The 26814-nt window shown below is 42.6% G+C and overlaps 1 protein-coding gene across 1 annotated transcript in view; it reads right to left on the bottom strand.

Moving 5' to 3' along the window:
• PDZRN3 (PDZ domain containing ring finger 3) overlaps positions 1-26520 on the bottom strand; it is a 150132-nt gene extending 123612 nt beyond the window's left edge. The window contains exons 1-3 of the mRNA XM_014946891.1: positions 25804-26520; positions 18500-18586; positions 17236-17343 (exon numbers count right to left, since the gene is read on the bottom strand). Of these exons, the coding sequence (XP_014802377.1) occupies positions 17236-17343; positions 18500-18586; positions 25804-26520 (912 nt within the window). The remainder of the gene's footprint in view (positions 1-17235; positions 17344-18499; positions 18587-25803) is intronic.
• Between the last annotated feature and the right edge of the window lie 294 nt (positions 26521-26814).

The following is a 26814-nucleotide window of genomic DNA, read 5'->3' as shown; positions in this document are numbered from 1 at the left end:
TATTAGTCCCATCTGACTGATGTGTGAAAAAAGCCCACTGAAACCAATGTGAGCCCCGACCTTACCGGGCAGCCTCACTTTGTTTCTGGTGAGCTACTTAAATAAATCTTTGGGTTCTGCTGTGATAGCTGAATAAGTAACTAACCTTTCAGATGCCCAAGTGGCATTAATACAAAGCCACAGTTTCTTAGCACATCCTCCAGGGATGAGCTGTTCTGAGGATGTGAGGAAAGGATGAAGAGCATTTGCTCTTTCCATTTCTGGCTAACGCAACAGTTGTTGGAAATAACAAGCCGGTTGTAAAACTGTCAAATATTTGATGCTTATGTAAAACACCGCATTATTTACCTTCTGTTGCTGAAGTCTGCTCTGTTCCATTCATGCCACACAACTAATTTATCCATTTAGTACTGGCAGTAGTAATGCAAAATTAATTTTAGGAGGTTCTTGTTATTACCAGTGTTTGACCATTTTTCTTTGGCCTCCTACCTCCTGCCACAGGAAAAAATAGTGTCTGCTGATGGCAGCAGGCAAAAAAGTGTACAAGTTGAAACTATTCCACAGAGGCACTGCTATTTGAACTATTACTTATTTATATAAGTACAGCACTTTTTTGGTAAGGATTTCACATTTGGGCTTTATGGGTTTCAGAATTGACAGTCGACACTGCAAAAGAGAGCCATGAAACCTTCATGTGCGTCGGTTTCTGATGTCTGTTATCATTAAGAAATGGGAATGGAAATCCTTCAGACCCTGCTGATACTGCAGAGCTGAGCAGCATCCTCAGTTTAGGTTTTATACAACAGTTGTGCTCTCACCGGGTCTTGGGGCTCAAATCTGGTCTCATCCAGGGGAATAATAAATACAAACATGGGAGCAGACCTTAGAACATACGGCAGCACAGAAACTGATCCAAAGCAGATATGAGGGAGATCACGTGTAACCTTGGTAACAGTGTTGGTGTTTAGCTGTATGATGTGATGGCTCATCCAGCTCTATCGTTAGGAATCCTTTAACAGCATTAAGTGCAAGTTGAACATCATTAAAGCAGAAAGAACTCTTGTCCTATGGGCTTGAAGAAAAATACTTCCAAGCACAGAGACAGCATCTGGCTTTACGCCGCTGCTGCATTTTAGATCAGACTTTTGTTTGCTCACATGGGTTTTGAAGCAGAAAGAACAGAAATAACACTTGCCCTGACTGCTTATTATAAAAAGCATGTCAAAATTATGAGCACAACTTACTGAATCTCCTATCTAGGTAAATAAGAAATAATTCATGCAGCTAAAATGGAAATCTTGGAAAGACTACAAGGTTTATGTAGTGCGGTTTGACTCTAACCACCTGTTGCAAGGATTCAAAATAGTTTCCAGTGTCTTTTCACATCCCGGGGCTCTGTGAAAGAGGTCTCTAAAAGGGGCATTTGAAACAATAACACTCCCCACCTGGAAAGGAAAGTCAGTGTCAGCCTTTGCGGCAGCCTGGCAGCTGCTAATGTGAAATTCTTCCTTTGGTGATAGGGGGGAAATGGCCGGTTTGAGTTGGAACTACAATCTTTCTTGGGTTTAAGTCTGTGAAGCGAGAAAGCTTGTCCTGGCACCTGTTAAAATGCATCAGGCATCACTTTGCTTCATTGAACCTATTGGCCTTTCCCAGCTAATAACTGAGGCTATCAGTAAAAAACAGCCACTATGGGAACATCTGTTTACCAAGAAAACTTTCAGTTCTGTCTTGAGGAAGAATCACAGCTTTTCCTTTCTCCTTCAAACTCCCCGGGCGTCCCCTGCAGCTGTTTTCCCATGAAACAATGGATGGATTCAGACTTTCAGACTTGCCCCAAAAAGAAGAGAACACACCCCAAAATGACATCCCTCCCAGGGTTACCAAAGCAGCCAGGGTCTTTCTCTTCTCGCAGGAACTGGCTTTTACACAGACGAGGATGTCTCTGCTTGGCCTCCTGCGCTGGTGCTCTTGGATTCCCAACTGATTGAGACTAAGATAAATGTGTTTGGGAATAAAAGGTTTTAGCCCCCTCTATGTAAATTCTTACACAATGTTATCATCATGGAAGCTGAACAGCCAGACAAATAGCAGTGATGTATAGCCCTTCTCTCTGGAAAATACTCTGAGTAAACTTAAACTTCAGGCAACAGCTTTTTAATTTCTTTATAATTTAAAGTTTTTTCACTTGCACAAAGCTAAACCACCTTACGCTAATTGTGGAAATGCTCTGCTTTTAGTTCAGTAGTCCATAACAATCAGTAGTTTTGCAATCAGATTCTCCTGTTTGGAGAAAATTCTACTGTTACTCTTCAAAATCCACACAAACAACACATAAGTTAACTCAAAGGGTGACCAAACAGGGAAATTAATCAGATATGTATATAACTTACTGCACAATGCCCCAAAGTAAACCCATTTATTTAAGGGTGGTGGTAAATAAAGTTAGGTAAATATTTAAGCCAAAAGTGAATTTTAAATTCAACTTCATTTCTTTCAACAGGACATCAGCTGCTTTTCACTAATTTGTCTTTAACAATATAAGCCACAAAAATCTTCATTTATATCAAGTACTTGACCACTGACTTATTTGTAGTACGTGTCTTTATTTGTATTATCATTATATCTTTACATGTTTGCATTGATGTCTTCAGTTTAAACATCCCAATTCTTAGCCCCTTGCATTCATTTGTTCAACTTCTGTTAATCTCTCCATACTTTCTTAATACTTCTACAGAACTTGGGATAAATAGCTAGTATTATTTAGTGCATGCCCAACTTGTAGACTTAAATTGAAGATGTGTTTTCAAGCTTTACATGGAGGACTAGGAATACATTGTTTTAAATTGTATGCAGCGCAGTGAAAGATACATCTAATTTTTGTCATTAACTTCCATATTTATCCAAACCCAAATCCTTTTTAGATAAATTGCTTATTGAGGTCCCAAAAGAACTACAGAAATCTTGCCTTGTGCTTTCCCTTTTAAAAAAGCCTCTTCTGGAGAGAAGTATGTTTTCTTTTCTTCCCCTTCCTTATATGTTTACTTCTATTCTTTTTTTCCCTCTTTTAACTGTACAATAAAGGAGTTATGGAAAACAACATCTGAACATACATAGCTTTTATCACAAGGTGTTTAAGTGTATAAAACTATATTAGGTCAGTCTAGGAAGTCTTTAAACATCTGTCTAATGTCTTTCCCCTAAGTGGCTCCTTCTTTTACTTTATATTTTCTTACATGTAAAGCTTACATTCCAAGTACCAAACTGCTAACAAAATGGAATCATATTTTATTATTCCTCTAATTTTCCACTAAGTTCTACCAATTTACTTGTTGCTCGTCTACATCTTTTTTCCTTCTTTAGAATTCAATTTGACTCGAGCTCTCAGCCTCCTCCGAGTAGGTGGTCTGTAACATTAAACCAGCCAGCAATCAGTTTTATGCTTTCCTTTCTGACTCCAGCCCCAGCTTTCTTTTCACAAACAAGGGTAGGAAATCCTCTGTCTGACACAGTAAAGGATAAAGCTAAACAAAAATCAGGCCCCTTTGTGATTCAGAGATACTTAGTGCTCTTAATGCCTAAAAAGCTCTGTGTTTCTGATATAATAGTATGCTTTAATCCAAAGGCCATTTAAATGATAGACTGGGAGAGAACAACGACGATAATAAACTGTGGCTTTAGAACTGACCTTGAGCTAGAATTTGTTGAATTCATACATCCAACCAAAAGGAAATTTTTAACTGTGGAGCTGAACTATAAACTTTTCTAGAATGAATTCAGTTAGATGATGACACAGAGAAGGAAAAGTAATTTGAAGTAACTTGGACACTTGACAATAATGCAAAGTACCATGTCTCCTAAATCACAAGGAATGGTAGAAGTCAATGTGTTTGAGTTGCAAAGTCATTATTCCAGGTTCCACACCTCTATCTGCTCTGCAACTAATGGTAGAAACTGAAATTTAAAATGGGGACTAGAAAATGAGTGCACTGTAACAAAAATAATTGGAGTGTTCTGAAAAGGAAAGAAAAAACCCAACATTTTTCCACTTTCAAACAGAAAGCTAATAATACACAGTAATCCCTAACACAACACAGTATGTTGTGGTTCACTATCTCGTGTCAGAAATGTAGCTTGTCAGGAGAATAGAAGCAGCTGGCAATCTGGATGTTACAAACCCAAGAAAGCAGGAATCGAGCCGTTTACACCAGCTGAGTTGTTATGAAGTGGGAGACTGAACTAAAAATCTGTCAATTGTTTTCCATAAAATTCTTCTCAGGTGTCAAATACCACAGTTTGGATTCTTTAATGACTAGCTAAGGTTTTACATACTCAAAGGAAATGTAAAATGAACGCATTCACTCTTTCATAGATGAGTGGATATGCCATTTGTGGATTATTTTCACATGCTTATAGATGCGAGTTAGTACTTAAGACCCCAGTTTTTCCTATTCTAATGAATATACTTAACTTTAAGCAGATGAATAGTCCCTTTGGCTTCAGTAAAACAAATTCCATAGTTATTTAAGCATTACCATACATGTTTTACATGTTCAGGCTTTTTCTCCTCTGTAATAGACAGCTTATGGTAACACAGCTTTCATTAGGGGCAGCTTCATCCCTCGGAATTCCTGCTCCCCTACAGATCATACCATAGGCTTGCGTGGAACTTATAATAATAGTTACAATAAATAGTTCTAAATTTACCTTTTATCATTAGATTAGAAAAGATTTTACAAATGTGGCCAACAGTTCTCATAATCTCACTTAGTGAAATCTTCGCCGCTGACTTTGGCTAGACACGGTTTCTGCCCTAGCAGATATCAAATTAATTGAACACTATGCTCATTACTTCAGGTCAGGATTTGTCTTTCCATTTTTAGCAGCTTTTGAAATACTGTCCTTCTACCTATCCTACTTGCTTACTCACAGCCAGTTTCCTTTGAGAAAGGGCTTGCATGGTTTGAAATGCTGTGGCTTGCAGTTAAGAGCTCACTGGTTAACTCATCAAGGATAGATATAAACAAAACCACTTTTTCTTCTAGCGTTTTTGACTCGTATACTTATTTCCATATTCCTCTTTTTTTCCCTGCAAAAGATGATGTACATCATCTGATTGCCCAAGAATATGAATGACTTAGTGTGATTGCTAGTCTGGTGGCAAAAAGCGGTCAAGACCTTTCCCAAGACCTCCATTTATAGCCTTAATTTGCATTCTTCTACAGGGATAAGTAAATTCTACCATGGTTTATCGCTTCATTGACAACTCACTTTAATTAAGCAGCCATGATAATTACATTTCTTCCTGAAACTGCAGGAAAACACTTTCTAAGCAGTTTAAAGCTTTTGGGCTTAGTTTTGTTCCAAGGTTTTGTAAAGGAGGGGAATTAAATGGTTGCTGTCAAACACAAACAAGCAGGAAGGGCCAGAGTCTGCAATCCTCCTTCATACTGAACAGAACCTCAGGCTATGGAATAAACCAATGGAAAGCAAATTATTTTGAGGGAAAGTTATTATTCAGGATAAAATGGACAGAGTTAGTGACAAGTGTATCATCTCAGTTCTGACTGTGGGGTTTTGGTTCCTTTGTTCTGTAAATCTATTTAAATTATAACCCAGTATTCAAAAGCAAACAGAAAGTCCAAGGGAGAGACTAACAGTGCATCACTCAAATCTGGGGGACTGGCAGGAACACTGCTTTTCCTTCGGCTTATGCATGAAATTAATTTCATCCCAAAAGAAACTTCACAGCATCTCCTCAACCCCCGAACTCCTCCCTGTTTCTGCCTGAGAGACATTACTAAAATGTTTCTCGTTAATCTAATGAGTCCGGGTGTCTAACAAAGAACCGCAGCGGAGTGTCTGGGGAAGGCAAGCTGGGAAAACCCAAACGCACTGTCAGCCCAGTGAAAGTAGCCTTTAATAGTCTATAAAGCCTGGAGATTTGCAAGGGGCTAATATATTATCTATCGTACTCTCTGACACCCTTGCTCATTCCTGTGTTTATTACTTGCTTCTCAAGTCCGCTGCTCTGCAAGTCTGCAAATGCCTCCTGCAATGGAAAATCCACAGAGGGGGCAAACAGACTGGCTTTTTGCTAGACTTAAGGAGAGAAAAGAGAGAACATTTTAATTAGCAGCAGGGGTTAAACAGGCTAAAACTGAAGGAAAAGGTTCTAGTTGCTAGAGAAAGGTTTGTAATAGAAACAGTCAGCAATTCCCCTGCTGCAGAGGAAACTTTGCCTACAGAGCTTTTAAGAGGAAAGAGGGAGGCCAAAATGAAGGGAAAACAATGAAAGGTTATATTAAAAACAAAAAAAGCATTGGTATGTACTGGCTCCTTCAAATCCAGGAAGGAATCAGAGAGCTGGCTGTGTGAACTTTTAAATTAAAACAAGAGTTGCTAGCAGGACACTTATGAGCTGTAACTGCATCTGAAGCCGGTTCATTGCTTTTTGTTCCCAGCAGTTTGAGGCTCACCACTGCTCCAGGAGGGCTGGGAGAGGCAGCTTCTCCCCGGGCTGCAGCCAGAAAGGTGCCAAATCCTCTGCTCTGAAAAGGAGAGCTAGGGAGTCTTGACAAACTAGCAGCAAAGGGAAAGTATTACTAGCAGAGAAAATGCAGAAGTGAAAATTACATACATTGAAATTTTATCACAACTGCCTCAACTCCAGTGGAGCAAGGGAATGGGTGCAAGCCAGGGATGGTGCCCCCAAAAGTGCTGCTCCCAAGGCGTTCTTTACATGCTCTTTATTTTAGAAAGAGTTCATGTTCTATGACACTATCGTTACCTGGCTCTTCTTTCTTTGGATTTGGGGTGAACTAAGCTTTAAAGAGTTTGATATACAGTTTTTGGAAAGAACATAGGAAGAATTCTGAAATCATTACAACTACGGATGTGAGAGTTCTGTAAGACTTATAATATATGAATATCAGCCTTGATTCTGCATGAACCACAAAGGAGACACAAATATGCAGTTGGCGGGGTCTCCTCCCTAAACAAAGACAATTTTTTTCCTTGCAAAAAATTTGCATCACAAAAAAGCACTGTAGAGAAAGGAGTTAATTTACTCGTAGGTTTCAGCAAATGATTAGAAACTTCTGCATGTAGTAGAAATTTACACACCTATGTAAGATGATCAAGCATTTCTTTTTTAAAAAATGGTTAAAAGTTTGTGTGAGAACTGTGGTAAAAGGAAGTAATGGTAGAAATGTAAGCTAACTGCTCTGGTCAGTGGAGGGGCTGCTCTGTGCAGGGCTCTGGGTTAAAGCTGTGCCTTTAGCCAGCGGTAGTTCAACAGGTCAGACCACATCTTCGTGCAGGACCACATGCCATCTGCTTACACCTCAGTCCCACCTCTGTCCCTACACAGCAGTACTTGCTCTGCATCAGCAGTGTTAGGGGCTGCCCAGACTCAGCTTTTAAGGAAGAAAAAACAAATGTCCTTTTCTTGCTAGAGGGAAAACCAATTAGCCAGAAAACAGCGGTGCATCTCCGCATGCCACACAGGAAGAGGAATTTAAACTTCCAACTGCTCTGTGTTTGCAGATCAGGTTAGATACTGTAGGATTTTCAGTGAATTAAACGGGATCTGGTCCGAGCTGACAATCTGTGCTCAGCTGATGTGTGGTATGGCCATAGGAGTTTTTTCCTTCTCACCATGACCATCTCCTTGTGAAACTGCAATCTGTCTCCACCCAAAAGCACACTCTCCAGAAGTATTATAAGCCCTAACCTTCACATTTTCAGCATCAAAATATTTCTTTGGTTATCTTAAATAGTATCTTTTGTCCATGACATGGCTTCTTACTGATAAACAGTAATAGACTTTGAAGTGGAAAAATAATCACCTTATTCATTTAACTCATGAAAGCTCTACTACCTAGAGCCCATAACTATTTACAGTCTGACTTTAGTCTTAAAAAGAAAGGATTGTTAAAAGATGGAAGAAAAAGATTTTTGTTTGGAAATCAAGTTGGAGAAATACACTTCAGAGAACACTGCAAGGGTGGAGATCAGATGATCTCTTTGTGTGTTCCTTTAGAAGGAAAAAGAAGTTATGCAATTCCAAGCAGTCATGGGATATGGCAGCTGCAAAAGTTACTGCTAATTTTTATTAGTGATGGCGAGAGCCAGAAAAAAAAGGTCTGCTTTATAAGCAAGACCTTTTAAGAAATAAACTAAATCTTCCTGAGCTGGGAAGCTTGCAGAACTGAAAGAGGAGGAAAAAATAGCACTCGAGAGGTCTCTTTTCTTTTTTTTTCTTTTTTTTTCTTTCCCCTCAAATGATTCAGGAAACATTTTCACTCTCCCTCCCTGTTGCTGGTTTCTTTCTCATATTAATCCAATCAATCAAACATAGAGATATATATAGTATTTACTAGTTTTCAGCTCAAATTCCTGCTCAACCCCATGGCCCAAAAGGACTATTCACATGCACAACGTGTACGTGCTTTAATTCACCCAAGGAAAAACCATTGACTCTGTGGTGAGCAAGAGGGTTGGACTAGATGATCTCCAGAGGTCCTCTCCAACCTCGGCCATTTGGTGATCCTGTGAAACCTTTAATGAGTCTACTCCATTTGTTAAACTTGCAGATGGGATTTCAAAATTACCAATATCCCTGTGATATTGTACAGGACTGAGCACCTGTGGCTTGTGTTTTTGAAAATCTGTGCATAAGTAACATGGGATCCTGAGCCAAGCTTGATCACCAAAGCTGTTACACTTGCTTTCAGTGTTGTGCAATTTTGTGCTCTTCAAAGTTGTGTGAATGATGGCAGAAAAAATAAAGAATAAAGGTAAGTACTTCCAGATAAAATTCACTACAGTAAAGAGACCAGTCATGACTCTTCATATGCCTTCTAACCGCAGTTTAAACAGGATTAATTTTGTACTGCTGTTAAATGGAGCATATAATTAAACTGTGGATACTGGGGTTATGGATGATAACTGTGTTGGTGCATAAGGAGAGCCTGTTGTAGGGTATACTATTCCTGAGATCCATCCAGAGGTCAAGTCCTACAACACAGGCTACATAAACTAATGATTTTTTTTTTTAAGATTATTTTAACACCAGGCTTCCGTAGACTTTTTAAAAGAGGCTTGCATCAACAAAATATACCATTTTCCATATTGTGACTCTCAGGCTTCCGTAGACTTTTTAAAAGAGGCTTGCACCAACAAAATATACTGTTTTCCATATTGAGACTCTCTTTTTCCACCTGCTTCACCCAACTGAGGCACATTTAATGCATAATTTAAGTTGCAGACAAGATGCTTGTGCCATTTGGGCTATTTGGGAACTGGGAGGCCCAGAGCAGAGTTATCACCTCGTCCTTCACAGAAGGAATGTCTCCTGTCATCTACACAGGGGTGGGATCAGGGTTTCAACCATCTCTGATCTCCCCACACAGCCCCTTTGTACCACTCCTCCCACTCCTAACAAATTCTCAACTTTCCTTTTTTGAAGCATTATTTTTTGTAATTAATATAATTTAAAATTTAATTATAAATTTAATAATTATTATAATTTAAAACCCAAATTCCATATTCAGAGGCCTTTTTCCACCTGCTTCACCCAACTGAGGCACATTTAATGCATAATTTAAGTTGCAGACAAGATGCTTGTGCCATTTGGGCTATTTGGGAACTGGGAGGCCCAGAGCAGAGTTATCACCTCGTCCTTCACAGAAGGAATGTCTCCTGTCATCTACACAGGGGTGGGATCAGGGTTTCAACCATCTCTGATCTCCCCACACAGCCCCTTTGTACCACTCCTCCCACTCCTAACAAATTCTCAACTTTCCTTGTTTGAAGCATTATTTTTTGTAATTAATATAATTTAAAATTTAATTATTAATTTAATAATTATTATAATTTAAACCCCAAATTCCATATTCAGAGATAAATTCCCTTTACAGACATAAGAATTTACAGATCGCACTTCTTTAAAAATGTTACACTGTTACATGAAAGCTACCATAATACAAATTCACTTTGGATACTAAAAGGCACAATAAAGTCTTAAAAGCACCAACTTAAATACTACTCTCATTTAAAAGCCCCAGTGCTGAAGCAAAAAAATCTTGACTGTTATTGTCAGCACAGTACCATTTGTATTTATGAGATTCTACAAACTTTACAACTCCTGTAGTTGCGCTTCGGAGTGGAACATGAAATAGTCATGTTATATTGTTTTAAAATTGATCAAAACTTCATGCATAAAGGAGCAGTTGACGATATTAGAATTAATTTCACAAGGATGATAGGTTGTCACCTCTTAGTGTTTAAAGCACAGAACTGCAGTTAATTGTGAACAGCTTCCAATTTTCCATAGTGTAAAGAATAAATTAATTAGGCCAAGGAAAGAGCCTTATGTATGAGAGAGACTATGAATCTAATGCCATTATTGCCATACAATTTGACACAGTAAATTTCATCAACTTCTCAGCAAGTACCCTCATTTTCCATGTTTTCCTGTTTGTCATGTTTCATGCCTTGTCATTAACTAACATTTAGCAATTCTGAAAAAAGAAGCAAAACAAACCCCCATAGCCCATATTCGAATATATTTTGTCTACTATCAAGCAAAACAACAAGTTTTTGAGTCAAAAACAACAAGTTTTTGAGTCAAAAACTACAAGTATCATTAATCAGAGGTGACTTTGCATTATTACTAGAGCAGATTCCAGGTTTTCAGTTCTGTTTCTGCATTTTGTGTGGGAAAAACATATTGTTGTGAAGAAAGGAGAAATAAGACCGTGGTGGCAACAGGTCTGCACGCCACGCTCTTGGTCTGATGAACAAATCCCTCCACCAGAATAAATCAGGCTTGAGCTGCAGGATCAGGATTCAGGATCCCCACGAAGATTTGGCCGCTCTCTTACAGTCAGTACTTTTCACATTTGCTGGACAAATTCCATTTTTAACTCCAAATGAAACATTATGCAAATTTTACTGAAGTGCATTTTGAATAGGGATGGTCTGAGCTTGCTTTTTTTGGCAGTTAATTTGCACTTATTTTATGCATATCTTTTAGTACAATTGACATGGTAACGTACCACATATGTACTAAATTAAGGCTGATTGTGTCTGATTGCCCAATTATTATGATACAAACAAAATGCATGAAAATAGTTGATAGGACATTCTCTGTGTTTTCTCGAAAAAGACCCAGCGCATTCAAAAAAATCTAAAAATAAAACCTAACAGTTAATCATAATGGTTTGGCTTCAAATGTGGAAAACTGAACAGGAGATGATTTAAAATGCAAGGAATTGTACCACATGTGAAAAGAAGATTAAATTGTCCCATTGTTATATGCTCTATATGCATCCGTTTAAAAAACTATTTGTCTGGCGGAGTCTGACACGTTTCCCTCTGCTTAGCTACAGAGAATATCAAACAGCTATTTTTCACTTCTTTGAAAGAGGAATAATTCATAACACCAAAATCTAGGTTTCTCAGGTGGTTTGTATTTTCTCTTCAACTCCTGTGTCGCAGCCATGGGCTGATCTGCAGCGGCGTCTGCTCCTGTAGCCCCTGAGGTGACACACCAGGCTTGTCCTCTCCTGCAGGACCATCGTCCTGTCCCACCAACCCCTTTCCACTGAGGGATCCCCCTCTGTCTCGGTGCTGGGCACCCACCCATAGCTGGTTTATTGAGGTAATTAGCATGACTGCCTTACCAGAGAATGGCAAACGCAGCTGAGGGAGGATGGAGGAGATATTTTACAAGGTGTCTGATCAGGCAACGGGTGAGTCAACTGAGTCCCTTACTTAATGCCAGATTTGACAGGCTGAGGAATTACCTCACGACATTGAGAGGCTGGAGTGGGTCCAGAGAAGGGCAGTGGAGCTGGTGATGGGTCTGGAGCACAAGTCCTGTGAGGAGGGGCTGAGGGAGCTGGGGGTGTTCAGCCTGGAGAAAAGAGGGCTGAGGGGTGACCTTCTCGCTCTCTCCAACTCCCTGAAAGGAGGGGGTAGCCAGGGGGCTCTTTTCTCCCAAGAACAGGCGATGGGACAAGAGGAAACGGCCTCAAGTTGCACCAGGGGAGGTTTGGGATGAGTATCAGGAAAAAGTTGGAGCATTAAACGTGCTGATAACTTGAGCTCAAGTTGCACCAGGGGAGGTTTGGGATGAGTATCAGGAAAAAGTTGGAGCATTAAACGTGCCGATAACTTTGCAGCCCTCTCATGAGGGAAGAGGTACAGGCTGTAGGTCACCAATACTAGAAACAACACTGTTTTGTTGCTTGCAACACTTACATTTTCACCCTATCTGACTTATCTTTCTTTTGTGTTTGTGGGTAGGACAATAGTACAGTATTTAGTGTAAAAATAGTCTTGCACCTTTTAGTTGTGTTCTCTTTTTGCTGCCTGGCTCATCCCCTCGCTTCGCCACAGCTCGGGCCTCAGTGCCAGTACGGAATCAGGCGAATAAAGTTATGAGAGCAAAAAATGCAGTGATAACCAAGGCCGCCTGTTTTCATTTACATTTTCCTCTTAAGGTTATTACTATTCCCTTTTGACCAAGCTGCGGGATCTATATTTTAGCACAGGCACGATGGTGCTGTGTAAGATACCATTAGCAGATAGGGACAAAGAGCTTGGAAAGTTTTCTAGGACTATAAACTTTAAAAAAAGCTGACTCTGCTGTGGCTGCTCTCACTGCCCCGTCCTCTTCACTCTCCACAAATACTCTAATGTGCTTGCGTGTCCTGGCAGGAACTTGAACAGCCAATTTTAAGACACTGCCTGAAAATGTTTTCTTCCAGAAAAATTAATTCCTAAGTGTATGTAGCTGCACAGTAAATCTTGTTTGCAGCGCTGAACTCTTCCCATCGTGACAATGTAAAAATTCTGTTTAACCTATAGGCTTGTTGGTGTTCAGATAGTGCCTGCAGTAAGTTTTCCTGAGGATGAGAAACTGAAGGCTGTATTCAGTCAGTAATTTTACTTACTGATTATTTGTGGAAGTCTCCTGTGAGCTGTCTGTGAGTGGTGATAAGTGGAAGAGGGCGCAGAGGGTAGGGACAACTGCTTTCTGCTGGCAGCACACTGAGCCCTTTCAGCCCGGAGACTCCCCGTGTACTTTCTCTGTGTCGATTTGACTTTTCAGAGGCTTCGTTGTTAACACAGCTACCAAATTAATTTTGTTGAAAGCCACCTCTTGCGAGCAGAAAGGGGCTCTGCCAAAGCAGTGTGTTACTACAGGGCGAGCAGGGAACCCACAAACTTTGTTGGCACATATGCAGTAGAAGAAGATTTCCTAAAAAGTTTCATTGTTCTTATGTGTAATCTGCGAAGAAATCCAGGTAATAGAAAAGCAGCCTGTAATTTGTAGCAAATGAGTGTGCTTTGGGGAAAATCAATCAAATGCACTAAGACGTGTTCTCAACTCCTAAACTAATGATCCTTCCTGTGAGCAGCATGAAACACCGGGCGAGTCCCAGGTGGCATAAATCCTCAAGGTTTCGGTGGGGCTGTGACAGTTTATACTGCCTCAACAGTACCCTAATTGTGCTTCAAACTTTTTAAGGTGGCAAGCAGTCAGCGTTTCAAAAGCCGCCTTCTTTCCAAGCAGGCCCGAAGCTAAACAAACAAGTTCGCCAGTTAGTGAGAAGAGAATGCCATATTTAATTTATAATCTTTCAGAGCTGATGTGCTTAAAAATAAAAACTCTGAAAATCTAATTTTGTCTTAAGAAATGCCAAGCAGCTGCGGAGAGGAGGCATTCATGGCTGGGACTTGACCCAACTTCTGTTAAGAGAGGAAATTAGGACCATTTTGTTACCCTGACAAAAATGAAATCTATGAGAACAGTAATTCCTTTGCATAAAAATCAATAGTTTCAGCATGTTTTTAACATGGCAATTTACTATGGAACATCTTAACAATAATTCAGGACTGCATTAAATCAGCTGCTTGCTTTGACTGTGTAAGTACAGAACTGCCTGAAAAACATGTAGTCAAACCAGAGAAAATCTCGTAGTATCATTACTTCCTCACCTCTAAAGATCTGAAAACAGATATAGGTAAGAAATGCTGGTTTAAATGGAGCAGTTACAAACAGACCAAGATCCAAGTCTTTAACCCTAATTTGATAAGAACTTGTAGAAGTTATTTCCCTGTATACCTCAGATTACCCATTTGCAGAATATGGATATTATTAAACAGCGGGGGGAAATTATTAAGCAGTTAATAGCCATAACATGATCTTCATAGGACTATGTAAGCACTAAATACCATTATTATTTAACAGATTCTGTAAAACAAAATACAAGTGAAAAGGGGCATTTCTCTGCATTTCTGTTACACGCTGCTTTGAAGGCTGAGTAGCACAGACCATGCAACATTCATCTTGATGTATGTCATTTGGCAGGAGAAACGTGTACTTCACAGTGGCGTCACTTACGTCAATGATATACATTGGGCCAAAAAATTGCTTTTACAGAAAATTCAAGACAATTCTTAAAACTGGTTAACTTCTTTGGATTTAACCTTCTAAAAGATGTAGAACAGGAAATTCAAATTACATAAGGAAAATATGTTTAAACATTATCTCTGACATAATTCAAAGCTTATCTCCATATCAGGTTGTCAGGGGATAGAATTTGCAAGCAAATATCAATATAACAGCCCATTTGCTATCAGCTATAAACAGTACTACATATGTGTCTATATTTTACACTGCCTAATCCCTACTCAGTAATTAGAAATGTTTTAACAGTTCTGAAAACGAGAAATGACACTATTGTTTTATGTGTGCCCCAGAACACATCCACCAGAAGATCCACAGCAAAGGAACATTTTCCAAAAGGAAATAAAATCATTTATGTTTTACTTCATTGTAAATTTGCCATGATGGATGCTGGAATTAATTTTGGAGATGTTATGCTCAGCAGTTTATATTGGAATAAGAGTTCTTTGTGAAAGTGTCTATTTAAAATGACGCTGGTGACATATAAAATCTTAATATTGAATGAACAACTCAAAGGAGCTCTAGATGGCTAAATTCAGTTCAAGATAGTTAAGCTACCATCTTTCTTTACCATCTTGCATGCTTCTGAGAGCAAATGTGACCTGCTAGGATGCTCTGCTTCCCTATGCCAAGTTTTGTCTGGGTCCTCCAGCTGTGTCCTGCCAGTTGCAGCAAAATCTGTCAATGATTTTTCAGCCAAACCACCAAACTGAAACTTTGGCAGTGTGAAAGTTACAAAAAAATTTGGCTCTAGAAGGACATTGTCACTGGCCATGACTTAATTTCCATCTAGATCATTTACAGGATATTTCCATTATCTAGGATAATTAGATGTTAGTATGATAAAGCTCACGTAGATGCCTTGACACAAGAAGTATCCCGTTTTTTCCTTAATCCAGAGTAGGGTTAGGTATAGCGCACAAAATAGAAATTGCACAGAATATAGAATGAAAGAGTTGCTGATGTCCACACTACATGTATTTTGATGATGCTCTGCTAGAGCACTCGAATCTGATTCTGTGAACAGGATGCCTGTAGTGGCTGAGGTGCGTTAAATGAATTAATTTTATCTAAAAAATTTCCAGTTAGCACACCTGGAGACTCAAACCGCATTAACTGGGCACCATTCAGAGACTGGCTTCAACAGGACACTCCTGACCCAAACTCAGACGCTGATGTGGAGATGTCCAAAGTCAACTACTGGGAAACAATGTGCTAAATTTTCATCAGGATTCTGTATATGTTTAGAGGTGAGAAGAGGGAATATGAAAATGACTTTGTGGTCAGCACAAGAAGAGTTGTCAACACGTCAACCCATGTCAACATATGGCTTCCTGCTAGGGCGTGTTACAAATACAACAAATCACTCCAGTGTCTTTATTCTGGGGTTTTCTCCTATGTGAAAATGTAATTTGAACAGTGGAGAAGTCCCTTACGCTCAGTGAGACTGAACCAGGCTTATACGGAGGGACTAGGACATTTCTGAACTTTGGGGTATTTGATCTTCCAAAGTTTTGGTTTTCATACCGTTGTTTGGTTTGTGTGACTCTGTACTACTTCAGAAACGGATGTCAGCTTTTCAAATAGGCTTTGGGGAAATAACGTGCTTATGGGAAAACTTTCAGTTCAAACAAAATTGCACAGTTCTCACAAAACTGTCCAGACCTTTTCGCAATTATGTTACATCGTATATCTATAGTTTAAGCAACTCTGGATCATTTCACAGCTCAGCTTCTTATCTTTTTATATAGTTCTGCTACTGTGGCTCCATTCTTTCCCATATGAAGAAACTTAATTAATATTTTATATCCTTCTAAATTGTGAATACAATTTACCATAACAGTACAGAAAATAGCAAATACACATTGTCCCCTGCCAACAGAAAATCCTTAACAGCTGTTTATTACTCATTTGCAAAACATAAGAGCAATGGAATTCCATTACTTAGAGAAACTGGCTGTTCCATGATATCCTTGGCAACAAACACCGCACTTATCTTTTTGAACAATAGACTCCCAAAGTTTCTCCAGCCTACAAAAATAAGACAGTGAAGAATACTTTTTCTTAACTGTAAAATGCTAAACAACGGGAACTGACTCACAATCAGCTGCGTTTTGTTTCATTAAAACTAGCCTTTCTCCCCCCCCCCAGAAAAGAAACTTGCTCACTGCAAATTGCGAGAAACGTTTCAAGCAACCATCTCTTTCACAGGAAGGACTTTTTATTGAGGTCAAGACTTTGGCAAAATGAGGAGAAATTCAGACTGCAATCTAAGTGCTATAAGGACTTACAGACAACGTTCAGGGAGTTACTTAGGTTTATAATAAACCATACAGAAATTGCAGAGCAGAATTTTTTCTAACTGTTCAAAACTCGGTCTTAAATACCAAGAAAAATAAAATCATGGTCTACACCACAGATATTTCACATATGGTTTTAACTAAATAACTTACAAGTTTCCAATAGCTTTAAAGAGAAATATCTACGGCATACCAGATAGATGCTAGCTCCTCAGAAAGTCAGGACATGCACATACCATCCATAATCTGGTTTCTATATTTAGGTAAGAACTATACCTAAAGCCATGGAGGTCAGCACTGAATCAAGTCAAGCATATTTTAACAGACATGTTTTCTGGACAGCGTTTACCACGGTACATTTCTCCTAAACCCACACCAAACATCGTGCCATCTGAAGACCCGAGATGGAAGTCGCACTATTAAAAGAGGCTGGACAGTGTATTCACATACCTCAATAATCCTGTCATGGATCTGTAGCCCTCCTTCCTTAGCAGCAGGCCCCGTGTCAACTATTTTGGATACAAAAATTCCTTCGCTGGATGAACCATCTTGATTGTCCTTTAAGGATGAAAAGAAAAATAATATATTATTGTATCTTGAACTAACTCTACCCCTCAGCTAAAATTTGTCCATGTCACAACAATGCATGTAATTTGAAAGAAATATTCTTATTGATGTCTTAATATGGAATTACTTTTGTGCTAATGAAAACACCCAATACTCCCATTCTAAAAGATAAAACAACCAGGAATGGACTTCCACTAATTCCATGCATTGCATGATGATAATTTTCCTCTGGCTTAGGGCAGCTCAGTAGTAATTGTCATTACAATTATTCTTAACGTGAAATCCAGTGAGACAGCAGCCTGCTTGCACATCAAACATAAGACAACAGTGCATTTTTTATTTTTAGTTGCACAGCTCTTCCTCTGGAGACTTAAAAATAAAACCATGAAAAGCAACTTACACCTAACAAGGCATTTTCATATTCCTGTGTATTGTGTCACCAGCTTCTACCAGTGCAGAACAGTGCTCCAGAAAATTGAAAAACTCTAACTATAATGAAAGAATAACTTTCAAGTGAATTTACTAGGAATAAATCGTGATTAATGTCAGATTTCCGAGCAGCCAAGAAGTAGTTCTGAATACTTTCTAAATTACTAGGACAAGGTATAATCCACTCCTTGATCTAATTAAAGTCATATGCAGCAGCTCCAGCCAACAAGCATCCACAAAAAATACATTAGTGAGTGTACGGTGCAGGAAACATCTGCTGAAATCACAGAATTCAAAAGTAGGTTGTTTAAGTTACATCCCTTCACCTGCACGGGGGGCTGCTTCAGCTCCGGTGGAAAGGGGAGTAAATAACACTTTTCTTCATGAACTGTAAAGAGCCTAAAGCTGTGGGCCCCGAACTCATGCAACATCTTCAAAGTCGTATGGTCTGAGAAAGAGATATCAGGAGTTTCACCGGTTTGGGAGTGACACTGCACCAACATCAATGTCACTAGATGTGACTATGTGCAAGAATAACCATGTTGGGAGAGAAAGGACGGTGCAGTCACCAGACACCCGGCACAAATCCGAAGGCAAGAACTGCTCTGAAAGAATCCCAAGAGAAGCAAATGCTTGTCAGCAGCATTTTTCCTCTAAGTGTTGACCTACATGCTTTTCCCAACTGGAAAGGGCAAACATATTTTAACAATTAACATACCACGCATGGTCGGCCACCAATAATATTAAATCCAAGAGAGCCAGAGTCACGATGAAGGACGAGAGTCAGTGCTTTAGTTTCTTCACCCTACAAAGAACAGATAAATATATTCAAAGCGTGTGTGTACATTGGATGGTAGGACAGACAGTACTTCTGTGCAGGTTTGTCGGGTCGATTTCTTATTTTTTTCCCCCCACGTAGTAGAGAAAAATGGTTAAAAGAACTTTGCAGGAGCCAAGCCAGCAGCTCCCAGCCTCCAGCCACCCCACCTTCCCCCAGCAGCGCCTCTCTGCAAAACCCACCCCCGAAGATTTATGCCTATTTTTTATTGAGATCTGCAGCGAGACACTTAACAGCAAGGGAAGATATTTATATGTAATACTAGTTCCTGCAACTACTTGACCTAGTCATATGTGATGTGTTATTTAACATGCTCCATGGTTCCAGTAGTCAAATTCTTGACTTTTCTGATGCTTGACAGTGACTGAATCTTAACACTGCATTTTTATGTTGCTTCTCTCTCGTGCTGGCTACATGGCATCGTATTAAACAGCATCAAACACAAGGCATTATACAACAGAAATTCTCTGGTGAGTTTCAGAAAACAGCATTAAACAAAACAGCTACAAATTGTGCAAAAGGCCTAAGATGCCAATTGCTATTCACAGCGCCTGCCACCAATAATCTTTTTTCCTTTGGAATTTTAACACTAGCAAACCAGAAACCTCCCACCATTGAAAAACATTACGTTAATTCCCTAAAACATGAAATTCTGCAGTGAACAGTTCTCTGATTAGACAAGAAAATGTACAACAAAGATAAGACTGGATGGACTGCAGCATTTGGGGACTGTGTAAGCGTGACCTGTTATCCTGCCCTCTTACCCCAGCTTGTTCCTAAGGACAGTCACAAACCCAAGCACCATGCCCTTTATGGCACAGGGATGTTAGTCGGGTCTGTCAACTTTCCTTAAGACAAAAGTAAGTGAACGTACTGTTAAAGACAAGGAAATCCCCACAATGTACTAACTTCAATCTCAATCAAGTGGCTGTTATGTACAGCACAGCACTACAAAATTACACAACAAACAACAGCAAAACGCTACAAAAAGCCATCTGAATAACAGTGTTTCCTTTAGAAATCAGCATAGGATCAGTATGTTTTGCATCTACAGATACGTATGAACCTCGCTACCTCCAAGATCTTTTTCTTTGTTTTATGCAAAGGGTGAAAAAGTTATGAATACAAAAAAGTTTGAGGAAGTTATCTTACAAGTCTGGTTTTCATAACCAATTAATGACAAAAATGACAACAGTTACATCGTAATCCGATGCAGATGTTTTTAGCTTGTGCATTTTTCTTCTAACATGTCAATTTGAAGTTGTCAATCAAATATTAATGTCTATTAAACTCATAAAAAAAATGTCAGAGTAATCCTGGATTAGCCAATTGCTGCTGCAGATTTGGGGCTGATAACAAAGCCCAGTTCCCTGCCAGTGTGAACTGGCAGAGCTCCACTGGCCGGGCTGGGAGCTGCACCAACACACTCCACCTCAAAATTTGGTTCACAGTTTTCGCATCACTTTGGGATCACTTTGGGATCATTATCTTTCCTGCAGGTGGAATGATAAATAGACTTGGACCTGATGCTGAGTGAATCAACTCCGACTGATTTTATTTGAATTTGCCTACCCTCGGCACCACTGAGAATCAGGTGCCCAGAAGAGGACTGAAAAATGAATTAAAGGCTATTTCCCTGCAAGTCTTCAAACCCAGACCTCAGATGGGATTTCAAGGAGCAAATTTCCAGTCCTCTAAGACCATTTTCAGATGCTGATAATTTGGGATTTGAAAGAGAAGGCCATGCCTATCGCCACTGTTTACTTCCCCTATTATGCCTTTTTAAAAAGGCAAATCAATTAGAACAATCAAGAAACAATTACGGCATTGCTCTCAAGACACTTTCAGTAATTGAAGTTGAATGTTTTCATTAAAGCCTCCTTACGTGGCTATAATTTGATAACTTTTATACCTAGCAGAAGAAGTATAAAAGCAAGTGGGCTGGAATGAGTCAAAAGTTGTGGGGGGAAAAAGAAAAGTTAATGCAGTTTTTCATAGGTATTCCCGAAAAATGTCCCTGGGGGTGTTAATAAGGCTTTCCAGCCCCGTTCTGATGGATCACAGAATCACAGAATCTTCTAGGTTGGAAGGGACCTTAAAGATCATCTTGTCCAACTGTCAGCCTGACAAAAATAGACACCCACACAACAAACAAGGAGCATCATCACTAAACCAGACCTCCCAGCACTACATCAACCCGTCTTTTGAACACCTCCAGGGATGGTGCCTCAACCACCTCCCTGGGCAGCCCATTCCAATGGCTGAGAACCCTTTCAGTGAAAAAATTTTTCCTAATATCCAGCCTGAACCTCCCCTGGCGCAACTTGAGGCCATTTCCTCTTGTCCTGTCGCCTGTGACTTGAGAAAAGAGACCGACCCCCATCTCTCTACACCCTCCTTTCAGGTAGTTGTAGAGTGTACACTGTCCCCATCTTCCCTGCTCTTTCACTGAGCACAACCCTCATGTCAGTGCAGAGCATTAATCCCACCACCGGCACCCCCCGGCCCCGGCAGCGGGGAGACAGCACCAAACTGCCCCTAGCACTCGGGTACTTGGGCAGATTCATGTCTTAAGAATTTCTTTAACAACCTTCACTTTCGTAAGGAAGCCACGATGCAAAATGATTTTTCCAGGGCTCTGCCTTTCTCTTCTCCTCTTCCCCCAACATGTCTGGCGTTCCAGCGAAACAATCATTAAACAGTGAGGTAACTGGAAACGCGGTGGCCACCGTCCAGCCCTGCCCCGGCAGCTGGGTCGGCAGCAGAACTGATGGTTCCTGGCATGTTGTATTCCCACAGCTGAACACAACTCTTAAACATAATTCTTGAAATTACTGTACTTCCCAGCTGAGTAATGTGGAGCTAATAGACTGCCTTTCCTTTTAGGTACTGCAAGACTCTTAATTTCTTTGCTAGCGCTGTGGCTAAGAAGGTCTGTCTTCGTTACGGGAAGCACTTAGCTCCCTGTTTACAGCAGAAAGGGCTGCCAGGACCAGCCCGGCCCAGGGACAGGCCGATTAGAAAAATATCTTGTTTTGAAGGACTTCATCTGGCTTTTAAACAATTAAAATTTGTGTTCCCACCTCCACAGCGGCATTAAATACCGGATCATGGAATGGTTCCTCTACGTCTGATAGGTTTACTGCAAGTCCATCCCTGCCTTTGGTGGCCAGTAGAGCAGAAGGGCTGCAGCCAGCACCACCAACTCTCTGGGGTCTCCCTCTCTCACTTCTTCCCAAAGGACTTTGAGGGCTGTGTACATAAAGGAACATCCAGCTCAGCTTATCAATAGGTGTGAAGGGTGGTATGTTTCGGCAAGGATTAAGTGTTGTTTGAATAGTGTGAGGTTTTCCTTGATTATCTAGACTTTGATGTTTCTGGAGTGGCGTGTCTGATCAAAGGAAATACTAATTTTGAGTAAGACACATCATCTTCCCAGCCACTCCCCCTCCTCAAGCTCACCTCACCTCTCACCACAACGAGCCTCGCCTCTGCCCGCCAAGGAATAAAGAGTCACTCTCTCAATAAATGTTTAAAGTTGTCTTTTGGAATAAGCACAGATCAGGCATCCAGTAAAAACCCAGGAAAATGAAAATGTTCCCTCAGTGGCAACACACATGGAAAACAACTGCAGGCACTGAAGGCATGTTTGTCTCTTTAAGGGACTTCTAAAATTGTGAGATATTGACAGATGAGTGTGTGTATATAAAAATGTATCTATTTTATGTATGTCTTCTGTCAATAGTTACAGCAGTGTTAGGAAACTCACTTCAGAAACAGGAGATGGAAGCACAGGAAAGCCATGGGATTCATCCAGTATCACAAAGGAAGTCTGTGCTAAGGCAAACCCACACCTGGGTCTCAAACCTGCTGAAAAAGCCTGCCCCAGCCAAAAGACCACGAATGGGGGGCTTTCATGAATGGCCTAATGTCCCTCAATATCGTATTTCCCCTTTTAACTAAGCATTTAAACAGAACTGCAAGTGAGCATTTCTTCTGTTTTGACTGGAGGATATGTCATCTGATTTATTCTAGATTGGTTCTACAGCTGTAGCGACAAGCAACCATCAGGCAGGGAAGTCAGAAGGTCCTTTTTCTTCATCTACTGAGGAGCCAGAGCATCCTACAGTAAGTTTTGGAACCACCACATTTAACCTACGAACCCAGTTCGTTAATACTAGGCCTAGTTGTGTTTTAACGTAGACCGAATTACATCATAAAACAAAAATATATGAAATACGAATAATGATTATAATTCAAAAATGACAGCAACGGCACCGCATGCTTTGAATAAGCAATTAGTTCTGAAATTGAAATAAGTTATTCCCCATTACCATACATGTAATCCCTGTGTTCAGGGAGCCTGCGTGCCCTGCTGAGCGTTACAATCTGCACCGCTCAGTCTACGCCAGCTTCTCCCAGAAAATAACCCCGGAGTGAAAACCTGGAAGCCTGCCACAGCCCAAAATTGGTAAAGCATCCCCTGCGCTAGGTGATTACCAAGGGCCTTTTAAAAAACCCTCCAGCGCACAAAGATGCAAGTTTCCTGATTGTACTTCCCTGGGAGCTGGGCAGACTAAAGCTGTTAGTATTGGAAAGCTGCCCAAAATGCTGTGAAAGACATGTAATTGATTGACCGCTAGACCACAAGCCAGTGGTGACATGACACCTTCCAGCTTTCTTCAGATTAGGCCCCGCTTCAGAAAAGGGTATAACAGCCCTTTGTACGACGGCTGAAAACCAGCACAGTCGTCTGGGCCAGCTGTATCCATAAATTGGGAGAAAAAAGTAGGGCTGGAAACTATGTACCGCGCACGTTTACAGCACCTTTCATGGTAATAACAGCCTCACACAACACTTTGCAGAGCCAAATAATGCAAAACCAAAATTATCACCGTTAGCCACGGGGAAAGGAAGGAGGGGCAGCGTGAGGATAAAGGTGTGCTGTTGGGATGGGCTCGGAGAGGAGGAGGAAGAGGTTCAGGGAGATGATCTCCTGCAGCGGCATGGGACACAGGGCTTTCCCTCACCAGCAACGTGAGAGGGAGCAGGGGCAGCTGCCTGCTGGGCTGGGGGAGCAGAGACCCCCCCCCGGCCACTGCAAAGTACGGGGGGGCTGCAGGAAAAGGAGGAGAAGGAAGAAAACTGCCCTCAATCTTTATACGAATGCAAAGCCCCCGATTTATTTTCAGTTTCAAGATTTTAACCAGCGTCACAGGCAGAAGTTAAACCAGCCCATTCAGTACTAAAACACCCTTTCTGGTTTGAGTTAAGCCAAAACACGATGGGTTGTTTTGCCCTGGATTTCTCAAAAGAAAGAGAGAAAAGAGAAGAGAGGCTTGAAGTTTTGTTTCCTTTACGCAGCTTTCTGAACCTCAGCATTACCAGAGGTGTGACTACAGATGTTTGACAGTTTTGAACAGTTTAATACCGGCTGTGTCTGTGGTAGTACATTCCAGGTCACGGGGAGGACTCTGAATGTCTTCATTTAAAAGATAATTGGCTTCAAGGGCTTCCCTCGCTGGGGAGCCTCATTCCAATTAAAACTTAGGGATTGTTGTAGCTCTGGCTTTTGATTCTGGTCATTTTATACGTGGTCTAATTCGGAGGGGCTGAAGTCAACTTAATTTTTCTCCTGCTAAATTGAGCTTTTTAAAGAACCCTGTGTGACTCTGGGAAAAAGAAAAAAAAAAGCAAGTATACACAGCAGCCGTCTTGTATTTGGACATGGATGTTGCAAAGATGATGGCTTGAGATCGTGAAATAGCTGGTGAGGTGTCTGAGTGGCTTAATAGCTAATCCCAAAGACAGGATTTTGTGGGAAGCCATGTTCTGGGACTCTAGGTGGGCTCAGGGTCTGGAAAGCATTGGGTCACAACAGCCTCTTCCCATTCACTCCGTTTGCGTTACTCCTGGGAGTGGATTTTTTGCTGGTTTAACACCATTTCCAGCCCTGGAAATTCCGATTTTGCTGTTTAGAAGTTTCTTTGGGGAGAGAACTGAGACAAAAACCACACAGTTGTGCCCCGAGCTTGGTATTTTGATGCGTGAGATGCCATATGGGGTCCAGACACCAACGACGGTCACATATATGTATGTATGGATATATATATATATGGAAACCGGTACATGAGGGCTATTAGAAGCCAAAGCTCAGGAATTTTGAAGGCTCTGGGGCCGGACGGGACCTTCTTTACGCTGAACCCCCCCATCACCCCTCCGAGCCACAGACGGGAAGGCGCCCACCCAGTCACCCAGGGACGGGGGTCCTGGGGGTGTGTGTGTGGTGGGGGGTGTGTATGGGGGGGTGTGTGTGTGGTGGGGGGGGGTGTGTCCCCGTCCCCTGCCCTTACCTTGCCGGGGGAGGCGGCTCGGGCGCGGGCCAGGGCGTCGAGGCGGGCGCTGTACTGGGTGAAGCGCTTCTGGTAGCGCAGCGCCGTCACCTGCAGCTCCAGCTGCGCCGCCGCCAGTCGCGACAGCAGCGACTGCTCCCTCTTGCCGGCTCGCAGCGCCTCCTTCTTCAGCGCCTTCTCCAGCCCCGCCGCCCGAGCCTGCAGCGCGGCCCCGTGGGCTCGCAGGGCGCGGAGGCAGCCGTGGCCGCCGGCCCGCCGCTCGCCGTGGGTCAGCATCAAACCGCAGCCCTGCTCGCAGAGCCCGGCGGGACGGGCCTCGCAGCGCTCCCGCATGTGGGTCTCCACGTCGCGGAGGTTGAGGACCTGGCGGCAGCCGCGGTTGCGGCATTTGGCCGGGGAGAAGTCGCAGGTCTCGGCGTGCTCGCCCAGGTGCTGCAGGGGAACCACCGCCTCGCAGCCCCGAGCGTGGTTGTCGCATTTGATGTCCAGCTTGAGGATGAGGCTTTTGAGGGGCAGGACGTGGTTGAGCTCCTTGGTGGAGATGCGCTGGCAGTTGACGGGGCAGCTGCCCTGCTGCACCACCCAGGGCAGCACGCAGCCGGCGCAGAAGACGTGGCCGCAGGGGGTGGTGAGCGGGTCCTCCAGAACTTTGTTGCACAGGTTGCATTTAAAGTCGGGGACCCCCCCCATCCCCCCTCCGAGCCACAGACGGGAAGGCGCCCACCCAGTCACCCAGGGACGGGGGTCCTGGGGGTGTGTGTGTGGTGGGGGGTGTGTATGGGGGGGTGTGTGTGTGGTGGGGGGGGGTGTGTCCCCGTCCCCTGCCCTTACCTTGCCGGGGGAGGCGGCTCGGGCGCGGGCCAGGGCGTCGAGGCGGGCGCTGTACTGGGTGAAGCGCTTCTGGTAGCGCAGCGCCGTCACCTGCAGCTCCAGCTGCGCCGCCGCCAGTCGCGACAGCAGCGACTGCTCCCTCTTGCCGGCTCGCAGCGCCTCCTTCTTCAGCGCCTTCTCCAGCCCCGCCGCCCGAGCCTGCAGCGCGGCCCCGTGGGCTCGCAGGGCGCGGAGGCAGCCGTGGCCGCCGGCCCGCCGCTCGCCGTGGGTCAGCATCAAACCGCAGCCCTGCTCGCAGAGCCCGGCGGGACGGGCCTCGCAGCGCTCCCGCATGTGGGTCTCCACGTCGCGGAGGTTGAGGACCTGGCGGCAGCCGCGGTTGCGGCATTTGGCCGGGGAGAAGTCGCAGGTCTCGGCGTGCTCGCCCAGGTGCTGCAGGGGAACCACCGCCTCGCAGCCCCGAGCGTGGTTGTCGCATTTGATGTCCAGCTTGAGGATGAGGCTTTTGAGGGGCAGGACGTGGTTGAGCTCCTTGGTGGAGATGCGCTGGCAGTTGACGGGGCAGCTGCCCTGCTGCACCACCCAGGGCAGCACGCAGCCGGCGCAGAAGACGTGGCCGCAGGGGGTGGTGAGCGGGTCCTCCAGAACTTTGTTGCACAGGTTGCATTTAAAGTCGGGATCCACCTCCCCGTTGAAGCGATCCAGCTCGAACCCCATCCTCCTTCCGCTGCGCCGAAGAAATAAGCAGAGAAAAAAAAAAACCAACAAAAAAACCCCAAACAAACAAACCAAAAGCAACAAACAAACAAAACAAAAACCCCAAACAAACAAACAAACAAAAGCCCAGCCAAAGTAATCAAAGTGCGGGGGACGGGAAAGGCGCAAAAATAATAATAATAATAATAAATAAATGTCAACCAGCTGCCCCCGCCGCCCGAGGAGGAGCTCCGGCGCCCAGCCCGGCCCGCAGGGGTGCCGGGGGAGCCGCGCCGCCCGCGCTGTCCCCGCTGT

The sequence above is a fragment of the Calidris pugnax genome, unplaced genomic scaffold (genome assembly GCF_001431845.1).
Source record: "Calidris pugnax isolate Ruff unplaced genomic scaffold, ASM143184v1 scaffold81, whole genome shotgun sequence".
In the NCBI taxonomy this organism is placed as follows: Eukaryota; Metazoa; Chordata; class Aves; order Charadriiformes; family Scolopacidae; genus Calidris; species Calidris pugnax.
Note: the sequence above shows the minus strand (reverse complement) of the source record. Positions and strands in the feature narration are given on the sequence as shown.